The sequence below is a fragment of the Nicotiana tomentosiformis genome, chromosome 8, assembly GCF_000390325.3.
Source record: "Nicotiana tomentosiformis chromosome 8, ASM39032v3, whole genome shotgun sequence".
Lineage (NCBI taxonomy): Eukaryota > Viridiplantae > Streptophyta > Magnoliopsida > Solanales > Solanaceae > Nicotiana > Nicotiana tomentosiformis.
In genome coordinates this window covers 119,189,049-119,207,262 of record NC_090819.1, presented here as the reverse complement: position 1 = coordinate 119,207,262, position 18,214 = coordinate 119,189,049, and the positions used below count along the sequence as shown (strand labels likewise).

The window sequence follows — 18,214 nt, the reverse complement described above, 5'->3', positions numbered from 1 at the left end:
CCGATTTTCACCAAATGTTTTCTTTATATCAGACCCCATGTTTCCGCAGAATTGTTTTATAAGTCTGGTTAGAGAATATATGTATAATGGGGAAAAATTATAAGATTTTGAGAACTTCTAGTATTAAAACTTCTAATTTTGACTTAAAAGGCAAATTGCTTTCTGTTGTAATGAAATTGATCCAGATCGACGCCTATAAATAATTCATCTAACTGACTGAGCTATTTATTTTTTAGGATTTAATTTTTATACTACTACATTAGTGACATGTTGTGCGCTTTATTTTTCTAGTTACTAGCTCCACTTATTTTAAACAGTAATTCTCTTTTATATATTTTTTACATTGTTGATGTATAAAATTTAAATTCTATTTTAAATACCAACACCGAGGATGTCAAAGACTCACAAGTTCCTCTTTCATAAATATAAATACATTTTCGTATACATAAAAATAAAACATAAAAAGTTCAAAGTTTAATTTGCCTCAAACATTGCGGCCAACTGCACGTTTTAGCATTTTCTGGCAAGTAAAGAATGTCTCCCCTTTTTTCTTTCCATCTTAGGGTTTTCTTTTAATTTAAATTTAAGTGACAGAAATTGGAGTCAAAGTCATAGACCAAACACAATTTGGTCTGCATGGTTAAATGTGCCAATCTTCATTCATATCAGACGGTTGTTCTGTGACCAAGTAAAAGCTTTACGGAGTATTATTTCCACAACTATATTCTATGTATTAAAAACAAATTCTCTACGCACACAATAAATAAAAAAAAGGATAGGCACTACAATTCAAAATAGGTCAACTTTTTTTAACAAAGGTGTTATGGTTTTTAGGGGTATACATGGGTCGGGTTGGTTCGGATTTCTAATTACCAAACTAAACCAATTGTATCAGGTTATTAAATCTTAAATAACAAACCAATAAAAGTCGGGTTTTTTAATCTCGATTTTTCACGAATTTTTCGGGTTTTTTCAGTTTTCTTTCATAAAGTCTTCATAGCACAAAACGTAAAATTTGTGCTCCAAATATTTTTTTTAATCCTAGTAAGACTGAACTATATAAGGTGTTTTTCAATAAAATAACATAAACATGAGATGAGTCATGACATTGTACTAAAATATTCAACAATAAAGATACTAAAATCGCATAAAATAAATATTATTAATAAGCCATAATGAAAATAAACATAATCTAAAATTATGACTAATAAGTACTATTTACATGACTAACGACTAAAAAAAAAATAAGTTATACATTTTATCTAAATCATGAAAAAACTAAAAAAAATATATCCAACACTATTTTCATTCATAGTGCAATTGAATTGAATATTTTTATTAGTATTAGTATTGATTTGATTTTGGTTTAGGATTTATTTGAGTTACTAACATTTATGGACCATAAAACTTATTGGAGCATCCAAAAATTATAAGTTCAAGTTTGAAATAATACGTTAAAAGATAAAACTATTAAAAAATTTAAGAAATATTTATAAACTACACTACCATAAATATTTTTATGTATTAAATATATTTAAAACTTCTATACATATAATGTCGGGTTGGTTTATTTTCGGTTTGACTTTTTTTAAGTTAAAACCAAACCAAATATGCTCGGGTTTATTTTTTCCAACACCAAACCAAATCATAGTCGAGGTTTTTTTCTCGGTTTGACTCAGATTATCGGGTTGGTGCGATTTTTCGATTTCATTTTTCCTAATCGTTTTTAATGCTCTCTACTTGCTCGAAGAGAAAACTGTTGAGGTTTTGTTTTTAAGATAAAATATTCTTAAAATGAGGGTGAATGGGAAATGGAGGAAAAATAAAATTTTGAGTAAAATTTTAAGTTTTCCCTCTTGACAATGAGACATTGTCCCATATTGGAAGAGGAAGACATTTTTGGTGGGTATATATATAATTGCTCTTCTTGTAGCTCTTAAAGAGTTAAGAAGAAAGCAAGCCTCGCGCCGTCGTCGTCGTCGTCGCTCGGCTTTGGCTTCGGATTCGGATTTTTTGGACCAAATTTATTTGTTAATAGTAAATATTAACGTAAGATTATCCGCATTTATAACGGATATTTTCCAATCCGTGTATTGACCATTTGGCAGCCGCCTAATGCTCTTCCCACCATGAATGTGCTTGCTCCACAAACATGAATGTGCTTGCTCCACAAACATGTAATGCTTGCTCCACCATGGAGGGTGGACGTTTGGTCTTCTTCAATATTTTGCTGCTATATATATGTGCAGCAGATGTTGAAGAAAGACGCTCAACACACAACACACAATTCGCTCAACAAATTGGCTATACAGTGCACTCCTTCCTCTCAGCATTTCCATACGATTTTCTGAGTTTATACTCCTTCGTTCTGCATTGTTTTTAACTTCAAACAAAGCAACTGTAAGTGTGATTTGCTACCGAACTTTGTGTTCGCTGAAACATTGGGGTTTGAAGTACCGCTACACCAGTGTGTTATTCGTTCTATCCTGGGAGGAAATAATCCATTACCTTGGGTACTAGGAGGGGATTAAATTCCTTAAGGAAACACTGTGAATTCAGTGGGCTCGAATTTATTATTGTTTCATTACGATAACTTTTATTTTTCAGAATTATTATTTACAAATACAACAATATTGGCGGGAATAACAAAAACACAATGATGTCTAAATGAGATGTATAGATGATATAATATGTAATGTAGTTATGATTATATAACAAAAAGATTCCCTCTCTTTTTAATTAAGAAATGAAGCAGGTCAAATTTTAGAAATAGAGAAAACATGGTACAGTTTCTATTCTTAATCAACAATTCAATATAGAAAATGATAGTAACAACTTGTCTAAAGGAATAGTACCACCATGCATCGCTATAGTACCTCCATCGTTTTAACATTGTTTTGTAAATGTCAATAAATATCGGAGTTTGAGTAAATTTTTACCTTTACATATGCGTCTTTAGACTCTGGAGGTCTATAACAATACAACAATAACAACTCAGTATAATCTCACTAGTGGTGTCTGAGGAGGGTAGTGTGTACGCAGACTTTACCCCTACTCTGAGGTAGAGAGACTGTTTTCGATAAACCTTCGGTTCCCTTCCTCCAAGAAATCCCCCACTTTGCTCTTGAGGTGACTCAAACTCACAACTTCTTGGTTTGAAGTGGAAGGTGTTAACCACTAGATCAACCCGACTCTGGAGGTCTAGTTGATATTAATTTGTTGATTATATAGAGGGCTCTTTGATTTATTTTAAGTTAAGATTCATCTGTTTCCCAAAACTTGCAGATTTGGCAGCTTACGTCAAAGTCGAAAGCAGATACGAAATATTGTTATTTATGTTTAGTGCTCATCCTGTAAACGACAAAATATAAATAGTAGCAATTTTATATTTTAACATTCGGATCAATCAATAGAAATAAAAATTGAACATTCATCAGCTCTCTGTCACGACTCGTCGGCTCGATAATGCGTATACATGTTCCTAGAAGGACAAAAAGTATCTTTGATTCGAAAAATGGAAAATAAAATATCCATATATTGTTCCAAAAAGAAAAGTTTCATGTTCTTACAAAAATTGTTTTTCAATTCATTTTATCCGAGTCTCAAGTGTCTTGGTTTTACATGTTCACGCCCAGGTTAATATAACATGCAAAGTATTAAGAATGTACAAGATTTTGGATAAGTTTACTCAGTTTGTTCTACAGTATATCTTCCGATTAGTGCATAGCATGATCTTTTTATAACTCTTATCCCAACATTATGGACCATAATTCCCGATAATAATTACCTTAGCCTAAAATATTCAGAACCTAACCAATAAGCATACAATTGCTTTCTGACAGGAGAATTTAGAACCCTAGCCATCGTTGATGTTGACATAGAATTAAACAGTTAAAGACAAATTCTGATAGAGATTTGAAAATTTATAAGAAAAATCAAATGTGGGACAACCAGCAAGGGTTGCCGAGTTGGTTGAGCAGGAGATTCCCAGATGGGGGTCGTAGGTTTGAAACCCCTGCATTCTATCTCGATAAAGCTTGTCTTACTGAACTTGTCTAGTGCAATTTACATCTCCGGTAAATTTGCGAGCTCTTATACTAGAGCGGGATTTATACAGAGCACATCCAAAAGATAGCAACTGATTCCCTAGTAATAAAATAAATTATAATGTGGGACACATAGACAAAAAGAGACAAATTAGGCAAAAGTATACTACTAGTAGTACTTAAATAGCAACCTTATATAAAAGCAACTAGCAAGTGGACATTCCTGTGTTTTATCTAAGAAAATAATGCCCAATAAAGAATGCATTTGTCTAAAATCAATTAACTATGGAGGGTCCAAGAAGATATTGCATTTTTTCTTGTCCAATATTTTGGCTTTCTTGACATGGAATGAAGTGGAGAATATTACAAAGCAAGTTTTTATTACTTGGAACTTATAAGTGTAACTTCCTATTTACTTTCAATGGTGTACAAAAAAGTAAAATTTTACCTACTTTTCGTGTTTCACTTTTCTTGTGCAAGACAAATATCTTACTTAATCTGCTGATAAATCAAACGAGTGTGACGACAAAATACTAAATAATTCTTGCAATTTGTCCAAGATTTGACGGAGAACTCCTAAATAAAACATATACTCTCCCCGTTTCAATTTATGTGAATATATTTTCTTTTTAGTGTGTGCCAAAAAGAATGATATATTTCCTTATTTAGAAATAATTTACCTTTATGTAAAGATTTATAATCACACAAAATATGTGTGCTTCATTTTATACTATAAATTCAAAAGTATTTTATATTTTTTTTAATTTCATACTCAATCAAATAGGTTCACATAAATTAAAACAGAAAAAAAAATATACTAAAAAAAGGATAATCCGCTCGCTGTAAAAGGCATTTTGCATTCGCACCTAATTTGGAGAAGGTCAGCAATCAAGGGTCTGGGGGTAAGTCTTGGTCCACATGTCTACTGCAACAGCTAACTGCGGCAAAAAGCGGCTCAGTAACAGAAAACGACAATTCAATTAATCAACTTAGACGTCAATAACCTATAATTTTATCCAGTGTTCAAAATTTCCAATTTCCAATTACACCACGTGATTGAAAGCTTCTCTCCTCTAAAAAAAGGTTAGAATTTTTCTCCGTTTAGAAGGTTCAAGGAAGCTCAAAATCCCATCAGCAAAATCTAACAATATTTTCAACAAACAATACTTTAATCATTACAATCATGTTCATCTTCCACCCGTGCATGTACCATTTCTCATATAAATATACCTCCATTCCTTTCCTCAATAAATCTCACAAGTCACAACTTCCTCTGTTTTCTCTGTAATTCACTCTCAACAAAAGAAAGTAAATTCATTACCAAATTAAAGATTTTTTCATGATGTATGGGAATTGTGAATTAGAAAGTCATTTTGCAATTCTTGAATCAATTAGGCTTCACTTACTTGAAGACTGGGAAGCTCCATTAACAAGCTCCGACAATTCAACAACCTCAGATTTGAGCAGAAGCAATAGCATTGAGTCCAACATGTTTCCTAATTGCTTGTCCCATGAATTTGATGCAGCAGATACGTTTCTTTATGATATCCTTAATGAAGGCGTTGGCTATGGATTTCAGCCACCTTCTGATTTTACAATCCCCAATGTCAAATTGGAACCTGAAATTTCAATTCAGTCACCTGAAATATGGAATTTACCGGAATTTGTGGCGCCGCCGGAGACGGCGGCGGAGGTGAAAATGGAATCACCTGCGGTGACAACACCGCCACCGCCAAAGGGAAAGCATTATAGGGGAGTGAGAGTGAGGCCGTGGGGGAAGTTTGCAGCGGAAATTAGGGATCCGGCGAAGAATGGAGCAAGGGTGTGGCTGGGCACGTATGAGACGGCGGAGGACGCAGCGTTGGCTTATGATAAGGCGGCGTTTCGCATGCGGGGGTCACGTGCATTGCTTAATTTCCCATTGAGGGTTAATTCTGGTGAACCTGAACCCATTAGAGTTGCTTCGAAGAGGTCATCAATGTCGCCGGAGTATTCTTCTTCGTCGTCGACGTCATCGGCCTCGCCGCCGAAGAGGAGGAAGAAGGTATCTCAAGGGACGGAGCTAGTGGTGTTATAGGTCCCAACTGGGTTCTGTGTAGTGATTAAGAAAAATAGAATTAGTCGAGGGAATTTGTTTTTTACGTTGGTGAAGTAATGAATTTCTTATTTCTTTAATTTTTTGACTGTGGTTTAAATTGAATGAATCATCCATGGGCATTAACGATCGTATTACAACAACAACAACAACTTACCCCTACCCTAGGATAGAGATGCTGTTTCCGATAGACTCTCGGCTTCCTCCCTCCAAGAACTGTTCACCTTGCTCTTGGGGTGACTCGAACTCACAACCTCTTGGTTGGAAGTGAAGGGTGCTCACCACTAAAGCAACTCACTCTTATAAAACTTACTCCAAAAAGCAATATTGTGATATTGAGAAAAGAAAAATAGTCAAACTTACGCATTGCGACTAGTCTTTTTTTATTATTTAATAAACTGATAATTTAATTTAAATGGGTGAAAATCATTTTGATCTCCAACTTTACCTTAATAATCAAACTCCTCCTCCAACATTAAAAATAGACTCTCACTCCTCCTATCATATGCATTGTCTATTTTACTCTTGATAAATTCTATTTCTCCTCTATGCATATAACTTCTTTATTATATTATATAAGATATATTTTATCTTTAGCTAAGTATTTTATCAATTTAAATATCTTGTTATAAAATTTTATAATTAAAGCTCAATAGTAGTTAGGCCGACTATGTTGTATGAGGTAGAGTGTTGGCCAGTCAAAACTTCTCATGTCCAGTAGATGAAAATAGTTGAAATGAGGATGTTGAGATGGATGTGTGAGCATACTAGGTTGGATAGAATTAGAGGAGTGGCCCCTGTGGAGACAAAGATGCGTGAAATGAGGTTGAGATGGTTCGCACATGTTAAGAAGAGAAGCACAGATGCCCTAGTTAGGAGATGTGAGAGGTTGGTCTTGGGAGGTGAGATGAGGGGTAGAGGTAGGCCAAAGAAGTCTTGGGGAGATGTGATCAAGCGGGACATGGCACAATTTGAGCTAACCGAGGACATAACCCTAGATAAAAACGTGTAGAGGTTGAAGATTAAGGTAGAAAGTTAGTAGGTAGTCGTGCGTTTGGTACCCTTTTTCCTTAGTTTGCTATATTCGCATGTCTTGTTCTGTTATTACTTGCCATCGGTAATTCCGTAGTTTGCTATCAGTACTTCGTTCATATTTTCGTTTGCTGCCTTGGACTTAGTTTTCTAAATATATTGTCTTGCTATTACTTGTTATTGGTACCTCTTTCATATTCTCTGTTGCTATCTTCGATTTAGTTTTCTAATTATTTGTCTTGCTATTACTTGATATCGGGGCTTCTTTCACTTTCTTTAGCCGAGGGTCTATCGGAAACAGTCTCTCTGTCCTTCCAAGGTAGGGATAAGGCTGCGTACATCTTACTCTTCCCAAACCCCACTTGTGAGATTATACTGGGTGGTTATTGTTGTTGTTGCACTTTAATATTAAGTATGTATTTAAGTTTAACTTTCTCTTTTATATTATGTATTATGTGTGTGTGTGTGTGTGTATATATATATATATATATATATATTCTTTAAACTTTTATTTTGGTTACCCAAATATTTTTAAAATTATAATTTAAACAACATCTAAGGTATAAATATGTAATTATTTAGGAATTTATTATAAAATTTGCATGTATTTTTAGTTTTTATTATATTAATACACTAATTAACTTTTATTTGATTGATATTAATAAGATTTTTTATTCTAATATTGTAGTTGCGCTCATTTATTTTATTATTCAATTTTAATAAATTATATATGATTGATTATCATTTTTCACGTTTTAAAGTTAAAAAAAGTTCATTATAGGTAAATTTATAATATAGACTAAGAAAAATATGGTGATGTTAAAAAAGTTTAAAAAAATATATAGACCAAGGCGGATAAGATTGAGGATAAAATAGACATTTTGAAAATATAATTGAGATAGAAGGAATAAAATGTCTATTGTTTAATGTTGATGGGGAAGTTTAATTTTTAAGACGAAGTTGGGGGATCAAAATAATTTTCACCCAATTTAAATAGTAGTATTACAACCCATAGTAACATTACACCCCCTAGAAATGCCATTAAGGGCATTCAAATTGCCGAGTTTGGCTAACATTCTACAAACATTTCCCGAAATAGGTTTCACTCAAAAAACTCCCTCCTTGTCGCCAGCATCTTGATCATGACAAAAGGGGGTGGGACTAGAAGATGTGAAAATTTATTGATCTTGAATTGATTGATTGCTTCCCCAGCCAAAAGATGAGTTGCTTCATTTCTTTATTGGAATTTATGCCTAATCATCAGTATCCTCATTCTGGACATTAGCCATCTGAAACCATGTATAATAGTGTCATGCGTAGAAATGCTAGTTCCGTAAATTTAATTACCTCAGTTGAGTCAGTCTTCACTTGAAGTGAAGTTAGATTTAACTCCAATAATATTGTATCTCGAGATCTTGTTTGAGGGCTAAAAGTTCTGCATAGATAGGTGATACTGCATGAGTGCAATTTTAAATGCCCACCACCCAATCACCTTTGCAGTTTCTTTATACAGAGGTTGATGCAAAGTATGGGCACCGAGTTCAACTGAATCCACTACTTTTAGCGCGAAGCATAAATTTATGTGTAAAAAATCATTAATACTGTAATATATAGCAATATGAACTCATAACTTTAAAAATAAAATGAGTTCAATGTTAAAAACCTTAAAAGTTAAACTCATAAAACGTAAATTCTAGAACTCTTATAGGTCCACCAAGATTACAACGTAATTTGTTTGCTTTGGACGATCGATCAGTGTTAACCTTGTACCATTCATTCAATAGTTTGTGCCAAATAATATGCAGAAGAATCCTCTTTGGTGTAAATGCTTTCCCCTTCAGTGAGGAGTTTGTATTCTATAAATTGTCGTGTTACAAGAGCAGTAGATAACATATTACTTGTATTATTTTTGTTATTCATATTTTTATTAGTCCGGAGGTTCCAAATAACAAAGTGAAATAGATTATTTCAAGTGATCAGATTATAATATCTATAGTAGGGTTGAGATCTCTAAGTTTATCAATGAATCAATAGATGATCATATAGTGTAAATTTTTTGTTGTCGATGTATAAAGTGAATCTATTTTTAAATGCAACACCGAGATTTTTTCAAAGACTCAAAAAGTCCCTCTTTTGAATATTCATTTTCCTAGAACTGAAATAGGAAACCAGAAATACTATACATATATAAAAATAAAAAGTTCAAAGCTCAAAATGCCTCAAACATTGCGGCCAAATGCACGTTTTGGGCATTTTTGGCAAGTAGACTCTGTCTTCGTATTCTTTCCGTATTATGGTTTTCTTTCTTATTTAAAGGTGTGTTTGGTATGAAGGAAAACATTTTTTAATTTTCTCATATTTGGTTGACTTAAATATTTTAAAAAATATTTTTCTCGTGAACTCATTTTCCTTCAATTGGAGGAAAATATTTTTCCTATCAAGAGAAGGGAAAATATTTTCCAAAACTCCTTTTTAACCTTCCAGCACATTAGTTTCTTTGGATTTATGTGAATTTTTGAAAGAATAATTAAATTCTTAAAAACAATAAAGTCCTGCAAAACGTTGGGTATTTGGGTGGGTGAGGGGGAACAAGGAAACATGGGGACTTGGGGAGGAGGAGGGGTGAGGAGAATAACATAAAAAAATATTTTCTACTCTCTAATCAAATACTAGAAAATATTTTCGAAAAATAATTTTCACTCACCAACCAAATAAGAAAAAATAAGTAATAAAAAAAATTATTTATTTTCCATAAAAATATTTTCTTGAAAAATATTTTTTTGAAAAAGTTTCCTCCGTACAAAACACACCCTAAAGAGTAAAAAATCTGAGTCAAAGCGTAAGAACAATCAGAATTTGGTGTGCATTGTTGCATGTGCCAATGCCAATCGTCACATCAGACGGTTGTTCCGCGACCAAGTAAAACATCACAGAGTCTCATTTGCACAAGTATATTCTATTATTCAAAATATATTCTCACAAAAAATAGGTGTATTTCAAAATGGGTCAAATTTTTTTAATAAGGTTGTTGTAATTGTTAATTCATCAATACCCGCTTAAAGAGGAAAACACAATGATGTCCAAATGATATGTATTGTAGATATAATATTTTAATGTTGTAGGTCAAGTTTTGGAAAAAACTTAGTACAGTTTTTATTATTAATTGATCACGCCCAACTATGTCTTGTAGAAAAGATTAAGCGGTCGCTACAAATATAATCCGGTTCAAGTTCGGAATCGAATCCCACAGGGAACTAACCTATTTATTACAACTTTAAATAATGCTAATGATAAGCTCAGGCAACTTCCGGATGCAAGAGTTTTATGAATAATCAGTGGAATTTATTTAGCTAAGGAAAAATGACAATAAAATTAGCAATAATCAAGACTAAAATTGAATTCAAGGGTAAAAGGATCTAGGGCTATTGATTTCCCCAATTGTCGGATTACTTCTTAAATCTTTAGCTATAATCTCGCCGTAATACTCTATGAGGATTATGAGTTTCGGGCTACCGTAATTTATCTTTCGATCAATTACGATAATTTACTAGAAGCATTCTCTCGAACAACTCTAGTTAACAATTTATGCAACTCAGAATTAACCCACCAAAGCTTTGTTATTTCTAACCCCCACTTTTAAATTCAAGTAATTAATCTCTTAACTTACCCAAAAGTGGTATTGTTCAACAACAATCTAACCAAGTGTTCTTTCTCAAGAAACACAAGGTAACTAGACACGATTAATCAACGGCCCTTTCAATTAACCACAATACAATACGTAGTTGAACAATCATAGAACAAATACGGCTCAATTATAACAAAATAGAATCAAGACTTCATCCAACAATTGGTTTCATCAACCCTAAATAATAGATTTAGCTACTCATACTAATGGAAAACAAATCACTAAAATAATTCATAATCAACAAATAGAAGTATGAAGAAGATGATGAAAACTCATAGAAAATTATCCGTCTTATCTCCCTTGTTCTTGCCTCTAAAATCTTCTAAAAAACAGCTATCTCCGACTTCTGGGCGAGTTTAGGCTTCATATAGGTTTAGGTTAGTCACCTAGAAAATTACATAATTAACCCTGCGTATTTGGCTTTCGTCCGCCCGTCCGCAGCCACTGATCCGACCGCGGATTTCCACTACCTCACTGCCTTGAGTTCGCGGGCCAATTCATGGCCGCGCTCCTGTAGGGGTCGTCTCACTTGCTTTTCTCGCTCCTTTTCGACCGGGCTAACCTTCGATTGGCCTTCCACACTCCATGTTGACTTCAAAACACTCGTTAACTCTCTCCTAGCTCGGAGTAGCTCCTGCAAAACATCAAATTCTTAATTAGAGCATTTTGTTATCTTTTAGCATTCAAATATCAATAAAGTGCGGCTAAATTAGAGTGTAAATAGTGTCTAAATTACATAAATATAGCATACTATCAACACCCCACACTAAACCATTGCTCGTCCCCGAGCAATCAAACCACACTCTAAGAGGCCTAACTTCACTGAGCGACTTCCCTAATCATCACACCAAGAATATTTCACATAAATTGATGACATTTGTGCAATATGTACACCTCAAGAATTGACTCCCTCTAGCCACGCAATGTTCCTAACCGGCTTACTTACTCTAATTCAGAGGTCCAGACTTACCTCTCCTCCATGAATCAAGTGCCTGCTCACAACAAAAGAGACTCATTTCACAATCAGTCAAATTCACACACACTGAGGAACTTTAAAAGGAACAGAATTCACTTACCCTTAGAAATGATATTCTTGTGCCACATAAAACGCACCATAGGCTTGCCCGTAGTGTACAACTCTACTAATTGAGCTCACTCAGTGTAGGATCAAGTAGGACTTTATTTGGATGTAATATAGGCTACAGGTTGGGTAGAATATATTTGGATATAATAGTGACTACACCTCCCTAAGCACTTTAATACATTTATTTTACAATCAAGTTCAATATTTTCATCTTTAACACCACATACACCACCCCACACTTCTTCTTTGAGCACACTCACCTTAAAAGCCACCAAAGAATTATTACCAATCAACATGATACACTATTAACAATGTTCTTTTTTTTTCTTCACAAGTGGCTTTTCCAACAAGATATACCTTTCTCCTTATTTCCCTAGTTCCACTCAAAAGCTCCACCAACTATCCTACACTTTATCCTTTGTAAATTCATAGTATTTCAAGTGCTTACGAGAGGTAAAAGGTTCAAAAAGATGGTCAATTCAAATAAGAGATAGGGTTTGTAATGTGGTTGCCAAGGAAATAGGGTTACAGGCTCAACGGAGTTAAATATGATACATAGCAAATAGGTGGGTGGAGTATGTATATATATGGTTCAACAAAGAAATGCCTAAATCACTTCCCAGACTAAACAAGACTACCATTTTGCTTTGCAGACACACGGGGCAAGTTCTAGGCGTTACATGTCATGCACAGAATATAACAAGACTCACACACACACATGGCACATAACTCATTCCAGATTAGATCATCAAACACTCGGATCAGGGTACTTAAGCCAAATTAAGAGCATACATTTTAAGGCCTTCTTACAAGAGTCAACAAATGAGTCTAAGCGTAACACTAAAGTAACCGCTATATTCAAGGCATTACGAAATTAAGGGATCCTATTTTAATTCTGCCCATAGCCCATAAGTTCCTAACTAAAAATAAAAAGCTAACTACACCCGGTTCAAACAAAACCCTTGGAAAAGAACCGTAGTTTAAAGAAAAACCAAGGGGGAATTGATACACTACTACAAAAGAAAATCTTTTTGTTTTTTTTTCTTTTTTTTCTTTCAACTTTAGTCCCTCTAGAAACCCGTCGAATGATGTCCATCGTCGGGCCAAGTCGAAGTTGATTTATACAAATAAACTATGAAACTATCTACATACAACATACAACAAAGTATCCCCCACCCCACACTTAAAAGGATGGCATATCCCCATGTCATACAAAGTAAAGTAATGCGAGGAAAAGGAACTTCCCTGGTGGATCAGTCTTGATCAAAGACAGTGCCAGGGTCGAGATGACATGCTCTCCCCAGTGCACGCAGCCAACCCATGATTTTCTTTTCTGACTTCGCATTTTGGGTGGCCAAAGCATCAACTCTAGTCCCCAATTCCATGACGGAAGTGCGCAGTCCTACCATGTTTTGTTCTAGGTCTATCATTCGCGTGCTCCGTCTACCTTGGGATAGTCCTTCAGCCGCTGCAGCTTGTTCCTGTGGGGTGAGGCAGGTTCAACCTCCTCCTTCCTTTCATCGCCCTCTTCCGATGCATTAGAATCGTCACTATGAGTTGCCCCTGGTGCCACCGGGTCTTTCCCGATGGTCATTTTGTCTGCCCGAAACTTTGCTTCTTTCTTTACCATGCCATCCGCATTTGGGTTCTTAGGCACCTTTGCTGCCCGGCACAATCTAGTGATCAGAGAGGGGAAAAAGAACCCATACCTCTTATGTGGTGAACAGACGAACATCTCAGACTGAATAACCTTGGCCACATCAAAGTCGTGGCCATTCACGAAGCACCAGATTAAGGCAGCTCTCAAACCATTTACCTTTGTAGTGTTGTGGGACGGCAACAAGTGACTGTTGATGATGTACAACCAGCACTTTCCTTCAAAAGTGAGTGAGGCAGAGTGTAGCTTTGATCCCGGCACAACCCACACTACCTCTTTGTCTGGTGCACAGATAGTTCTGAAAAACCTGTTCCATGTGATGGGTTCTCTCATGTAAGTATCATAGAAATCCTCCTCCACATTGAATTCAGGCAATCTATACACTCTTCTGATGGCTTCTATCGAGGCATCCACCCTCATGTGTCGCACAGTGCATATTCTATCCTCATGTTCAGGGCATTTGGCATTGAACTCCCGGACAAGCATCAAGTTACCCTCCTCTGGCTCTTCGAAAAAGCTGTCCAACCTGCGCCCGATCAACTCCCTATACATATTAGGGCACTCATCCTGGAGTGACGCCCTGTCAATACCCCTTTCCGGTACATGTTTTTTAGTGGCCTTCAAACTGAAACGGTCTTGGGCAGCTCTGGAGACAAACTTGGTACAATCAAACTGAGCTGCACTGGCTGGTGCCCGTCCCCGAGATGAGCCTCCATGGCCACTTGATGAGGCCTCGGTAGTGCTTCTCTTCCTTGAAGGTTGCATGTTACCTACACAATAAATACTACTATCAGTGGAGAGCGGAATATGTGACCCAATGGCGGTTACTCAGAATTCACTCGCACAATTGGTCACAATTTATAGTCAACACTCATAAGGCAAATCAACAAACATGTGTTGTGCATATGTCCCCCCAAGTCACCCAAAGACCCAATTAGACTACCATTCCTCACAAACCCAACAATGGCTTCTCCCAAATCAACCAATTCAAATAGCCTCCATATACCACATATAAACCACAATCCAAATCCCAGACAAAAGCACCTATGATTTTACTATCCTATACATACAATAGCAAGGGAAAATATTGAAAAAAAATCACAAAAAAGAAAAAAAAAACTGAAAAGAAAAAAAGAAAAATACTAAGAAAGAGGAATAAAATCATGTACTTACTTGGAGATCTTGAGAAGAAAGGAGGTTGGAGATTGGTTGAGTGGAGAAGAGAAGGAAGGAGAAGAATCTTGTGTTGAAAGGAAAATATGGGGGAAGGGAGGGGTGTTTTAGTTGTGGGGGGAAGGAGAAAGGTTTGGGAACTTGAAGTTAGGAAGGAAAGAAGAGAAGTGGGGGAAGTGGGTGTGGTGGGCGTTTAAGTTAGGGAAACAAATTGACTAAAAATTTTAAAAAACTTACCTCGACACGTCCCCATATCCGCGCCCAGATCCGCGGTCACGTCTGCGATCGCGAATTCTAGGCAGAGGGGGACCAAATATCCGTGCCCCAATCCGCAATCTAATCTACGTCCACGGATTGGGGACATAACATAGGCCAAAATCCGCGGCCATATCCGCGGTCCAATTCGCGGCCGCGGATCTCCGTCTCCAGCCAATTTTTGTCTTTGCCGCATTTTTACCTATTCTCGGGTTAATTTCGACCCCCGAATCCTTCCGATGCACATAATATTTTTTTTGCCCTGCATACTAGTAGATCGGTCAAAGTCATTCAAAATCAATTACAACAACCAAATTAAGAAATAATGGGTTTCCTCCCAAAAAGCGCCTAAGCTAACGTCGCGGCACGATGATTTACAACAAACCATGGGTTGCCTCCCAGGAAGCGCCTGATTTAACATCGCGGCACGACGCAGGATTTCATTATCACTCCTCATTCGTGTACTGGGGCTCTTCCAAAGTTATCACCACTCTATCCCCTTTCTCTTCGACCATTCCAAGGTAATGTTTCAACCTTTACCCATTTACCGTGAACTTGTTTGTCCCATATTCAGATTCAATCTCTACAGCTCCACTTGAGAACACTTGCACCACTCTGAAGGGTCCTGATCATCGGGACTTCAACTTCCCGGAAATAATTTCAATCTCGAGTTGTATAACAATATAGATCTCCAGGCTTGAAGTTCCGATCTAAGATGTGCTTATCATGAATCATTTTCATCTTTTCTTTGTATAATCTAGCATTCTCAAATGCATGGAACCTGAATTCCTCGAGTTCATGTAACTCAGTGACTCTAGTGGTGCCTGCGGTCTCTATATCCAGATTCAACTACCGTAGTGCCCAAAGTGCTTTATGTTCGAGCTCTACCGGAAGGTGGCATGCCTTTCCAAATACCAACTTGTACGGTGACATACCAATTGGAGTTTTGAATGATGTGCGGTATGCCCATAATGCCTCATCCAGTTTCTTCGCCCAATCTGTCCTTGTTGCATTCACTGTCTTTGTCAGGACACTTTTAATTTCTCTATTGGACACTTCAACTTGCCCGCTCGTCTGTGGGTGGTACGGTGTGGCTAATGGAGAACTCCATACTTTTCCAACATACGTGCGAACGCTCTATTGCAAAAATGGGTTCCACCATCACTGATTATAGCTCTCGCGGTGCCAAAACGTGTGAAGATATTTTTTTTAGGAAACTTGTTACCCCTTTTGCATCATTGGTTGGGAGAGCCATCACTTCGACCTACTTGGAGACATAGTCAACCGCTACTAATATATATTTGTTACCATACGAGCTGACGAACGGCCCCATAAAGTCGATCCCCCACATGTATCCCCCACATGTCAAAAACCTCCACATCTTGAACTGTGGTCATCGGCATCTCGTGACGGCGAGATATGTTGCATGTCCTTTGGCATTCATCGCAACTTTTGACCCAAGCATGGGCATCCTTGAACAGGGTAGGCCAATACAATCCCGATTCCAACACTTTTGCTACTGTCCGGATTCCTCCAAAGTGTCCACCATATGGTGAAGCATGGCAAGCCTGCAAAACAGAAGGTTGATCTTTCTCGGGGATACACCTCCGGATCATGTTATCTACGCATATTTTAAACAATAGAGGTTTGTCCCAATAATAGGCTCGACAATCACGAAAGAACTTTTTCTTTTGAATTGAGGAGAGTTCATAAGGTACAATATCGCTTGCTAAATAGTTAGCAATATCAACATACCATGGCGTCTCCTCCATTATCACAACAAGTAATGTTCATCCGGGAATGTCTCTGTTATGTCTTTAACCTCCATTCTCTTTTCAGCTCCTTCCAATCTTGAGAGGTGGTCTGCCACTTGATTGTCCGTCCCCTTTCTGTCACGGATTTCCAGATCGAATTCTTGTAGCAAAAGAACCCAGCGAATCAAGCATGGCTTTGACTCCTTCTTTGCTATCAAGTACCTAATTGCTGCATGGTCAGTATAAATAATAACTTTTGAACCAATTAAGTACGACCTGAATTTGTCGAAGGCAAACACTACAGCCAGCATTTCCTTTTCCGTTACAGTGTAATTGAGTTGTGCACCGCTGAGCGTCCTGCTTGCATAGTAAATTTGGTGCATCATCTTGTCTTTGTGTTGCCCCAAGACTGCTCCTATAGCATAATCAGTGGCGTCGCACATGAGCTCGAACGGTTGCTCCCAGTTGGGTGCAACTATGATGGGTGCAGTCACCAATCTCTTCTTCAGCTCCTCAAAAACCAACCTGCAATCATTAGAAAACACAAAGGGCTGATCCTTTTCAAGCAGCTTACATAAGGGGTTAGCAATTTTGGAATTTTTTTTTAATAAATCGCCTATAGAACCCGGCGTGCCCAAGGAAACTTCTCACTGCCTTTACCAAAGTTGGCGGTGGAAGCTTCTCAATCACATCAACCTTGGCATGGTCGACTTCAATGCCCTTGCTGGACACTCGATGCCCCAACACTATTCCTTCTTATACCATAAAATGACACTTTTCCCAATTTAGCACCAGATTTGTCTCCACACATCTTTTGAGCACTTTTCTTAAGTTGTGAAGACAATCTTCAAATGAATCCCCCACCACAGAGAAATCATCTATAAATACCTCCATAATATCCTCCACCATGTCAGTGAAAATGGCTAACATGCACCGCTGGAATGTAGCCGGTGCATTGCAAAGTCCAAAGGGCATTCTCCGAAAGGAAAAGATGCCATATGGACAAGTGAAGGATGATTTCTCTCTGTCTTCCTGGGCTATTGAGATCTGGTTATACCCCGAGTATCCATCCAAGAAATAGAAGTGGGACCGCCCATCTAACCTATCCAATATTTGGTCAATGAAAGGCAATGTGAAATGGTCCTTTCGAGTGGCTGTGTTCAGTTTCCGATAGTCCATGCAAATATGCCACCCTGTGACTGTACGAGTCGAGATCAACTTGTTATTCTCATTTTGTACGACCGCCATTCCTCCCCTTTTCGGCACACATTGGACATGACTGACCCAGTTGCTGTCAGAGATGGGGAAGATGATACCCGCATCCAGCCACTTGATCACTTCCTTCTTTACTACTTCCTTCATATTCGGGTTCAGCCGTCGTTGATGCTCCCTGGAAGGTTTGTGCCCCTCTTCCAAAAGAATCTTGTGTATGT

The 18,214-nt window shown here is 37.0% G+C and overlaps 1 protein-coding gene across 1 annotated transcript; it reads left to right on the top strand.

Moving 5' to 3' along the window:
• The first annotated feature begins 4,981 nt into the window (after positions 1-4,981).
• Positions 4,982-6,221, top strand: LOC104109920 (ethylene-responsive transcription factor 2-like). The gene has a single exon (XM_009619310.4). The coding sequence runs from the start codon at positions 5,386-5,388 to the stop codon at positions 6,121-6,123; it is 738 nt and encodes a 245-aa protein (XP_009617605.1). The 5' UTR covers positions 4,982-5,385; the 3' UTR covers positions 6,124-6,221.
• Positions 6,222-18,214: the final 11,993 nt, after the last annotated feature.

What these genes read in the sequence shown, in the direction of transcription:
- LOC104109920 (XM_009619310.4), top strand. Translation starts at nt 5,386, where the DNA reads ATGATGTATGGGAATTGTGAATTAGAAAGTCATTTTGCAATTCTTGAA.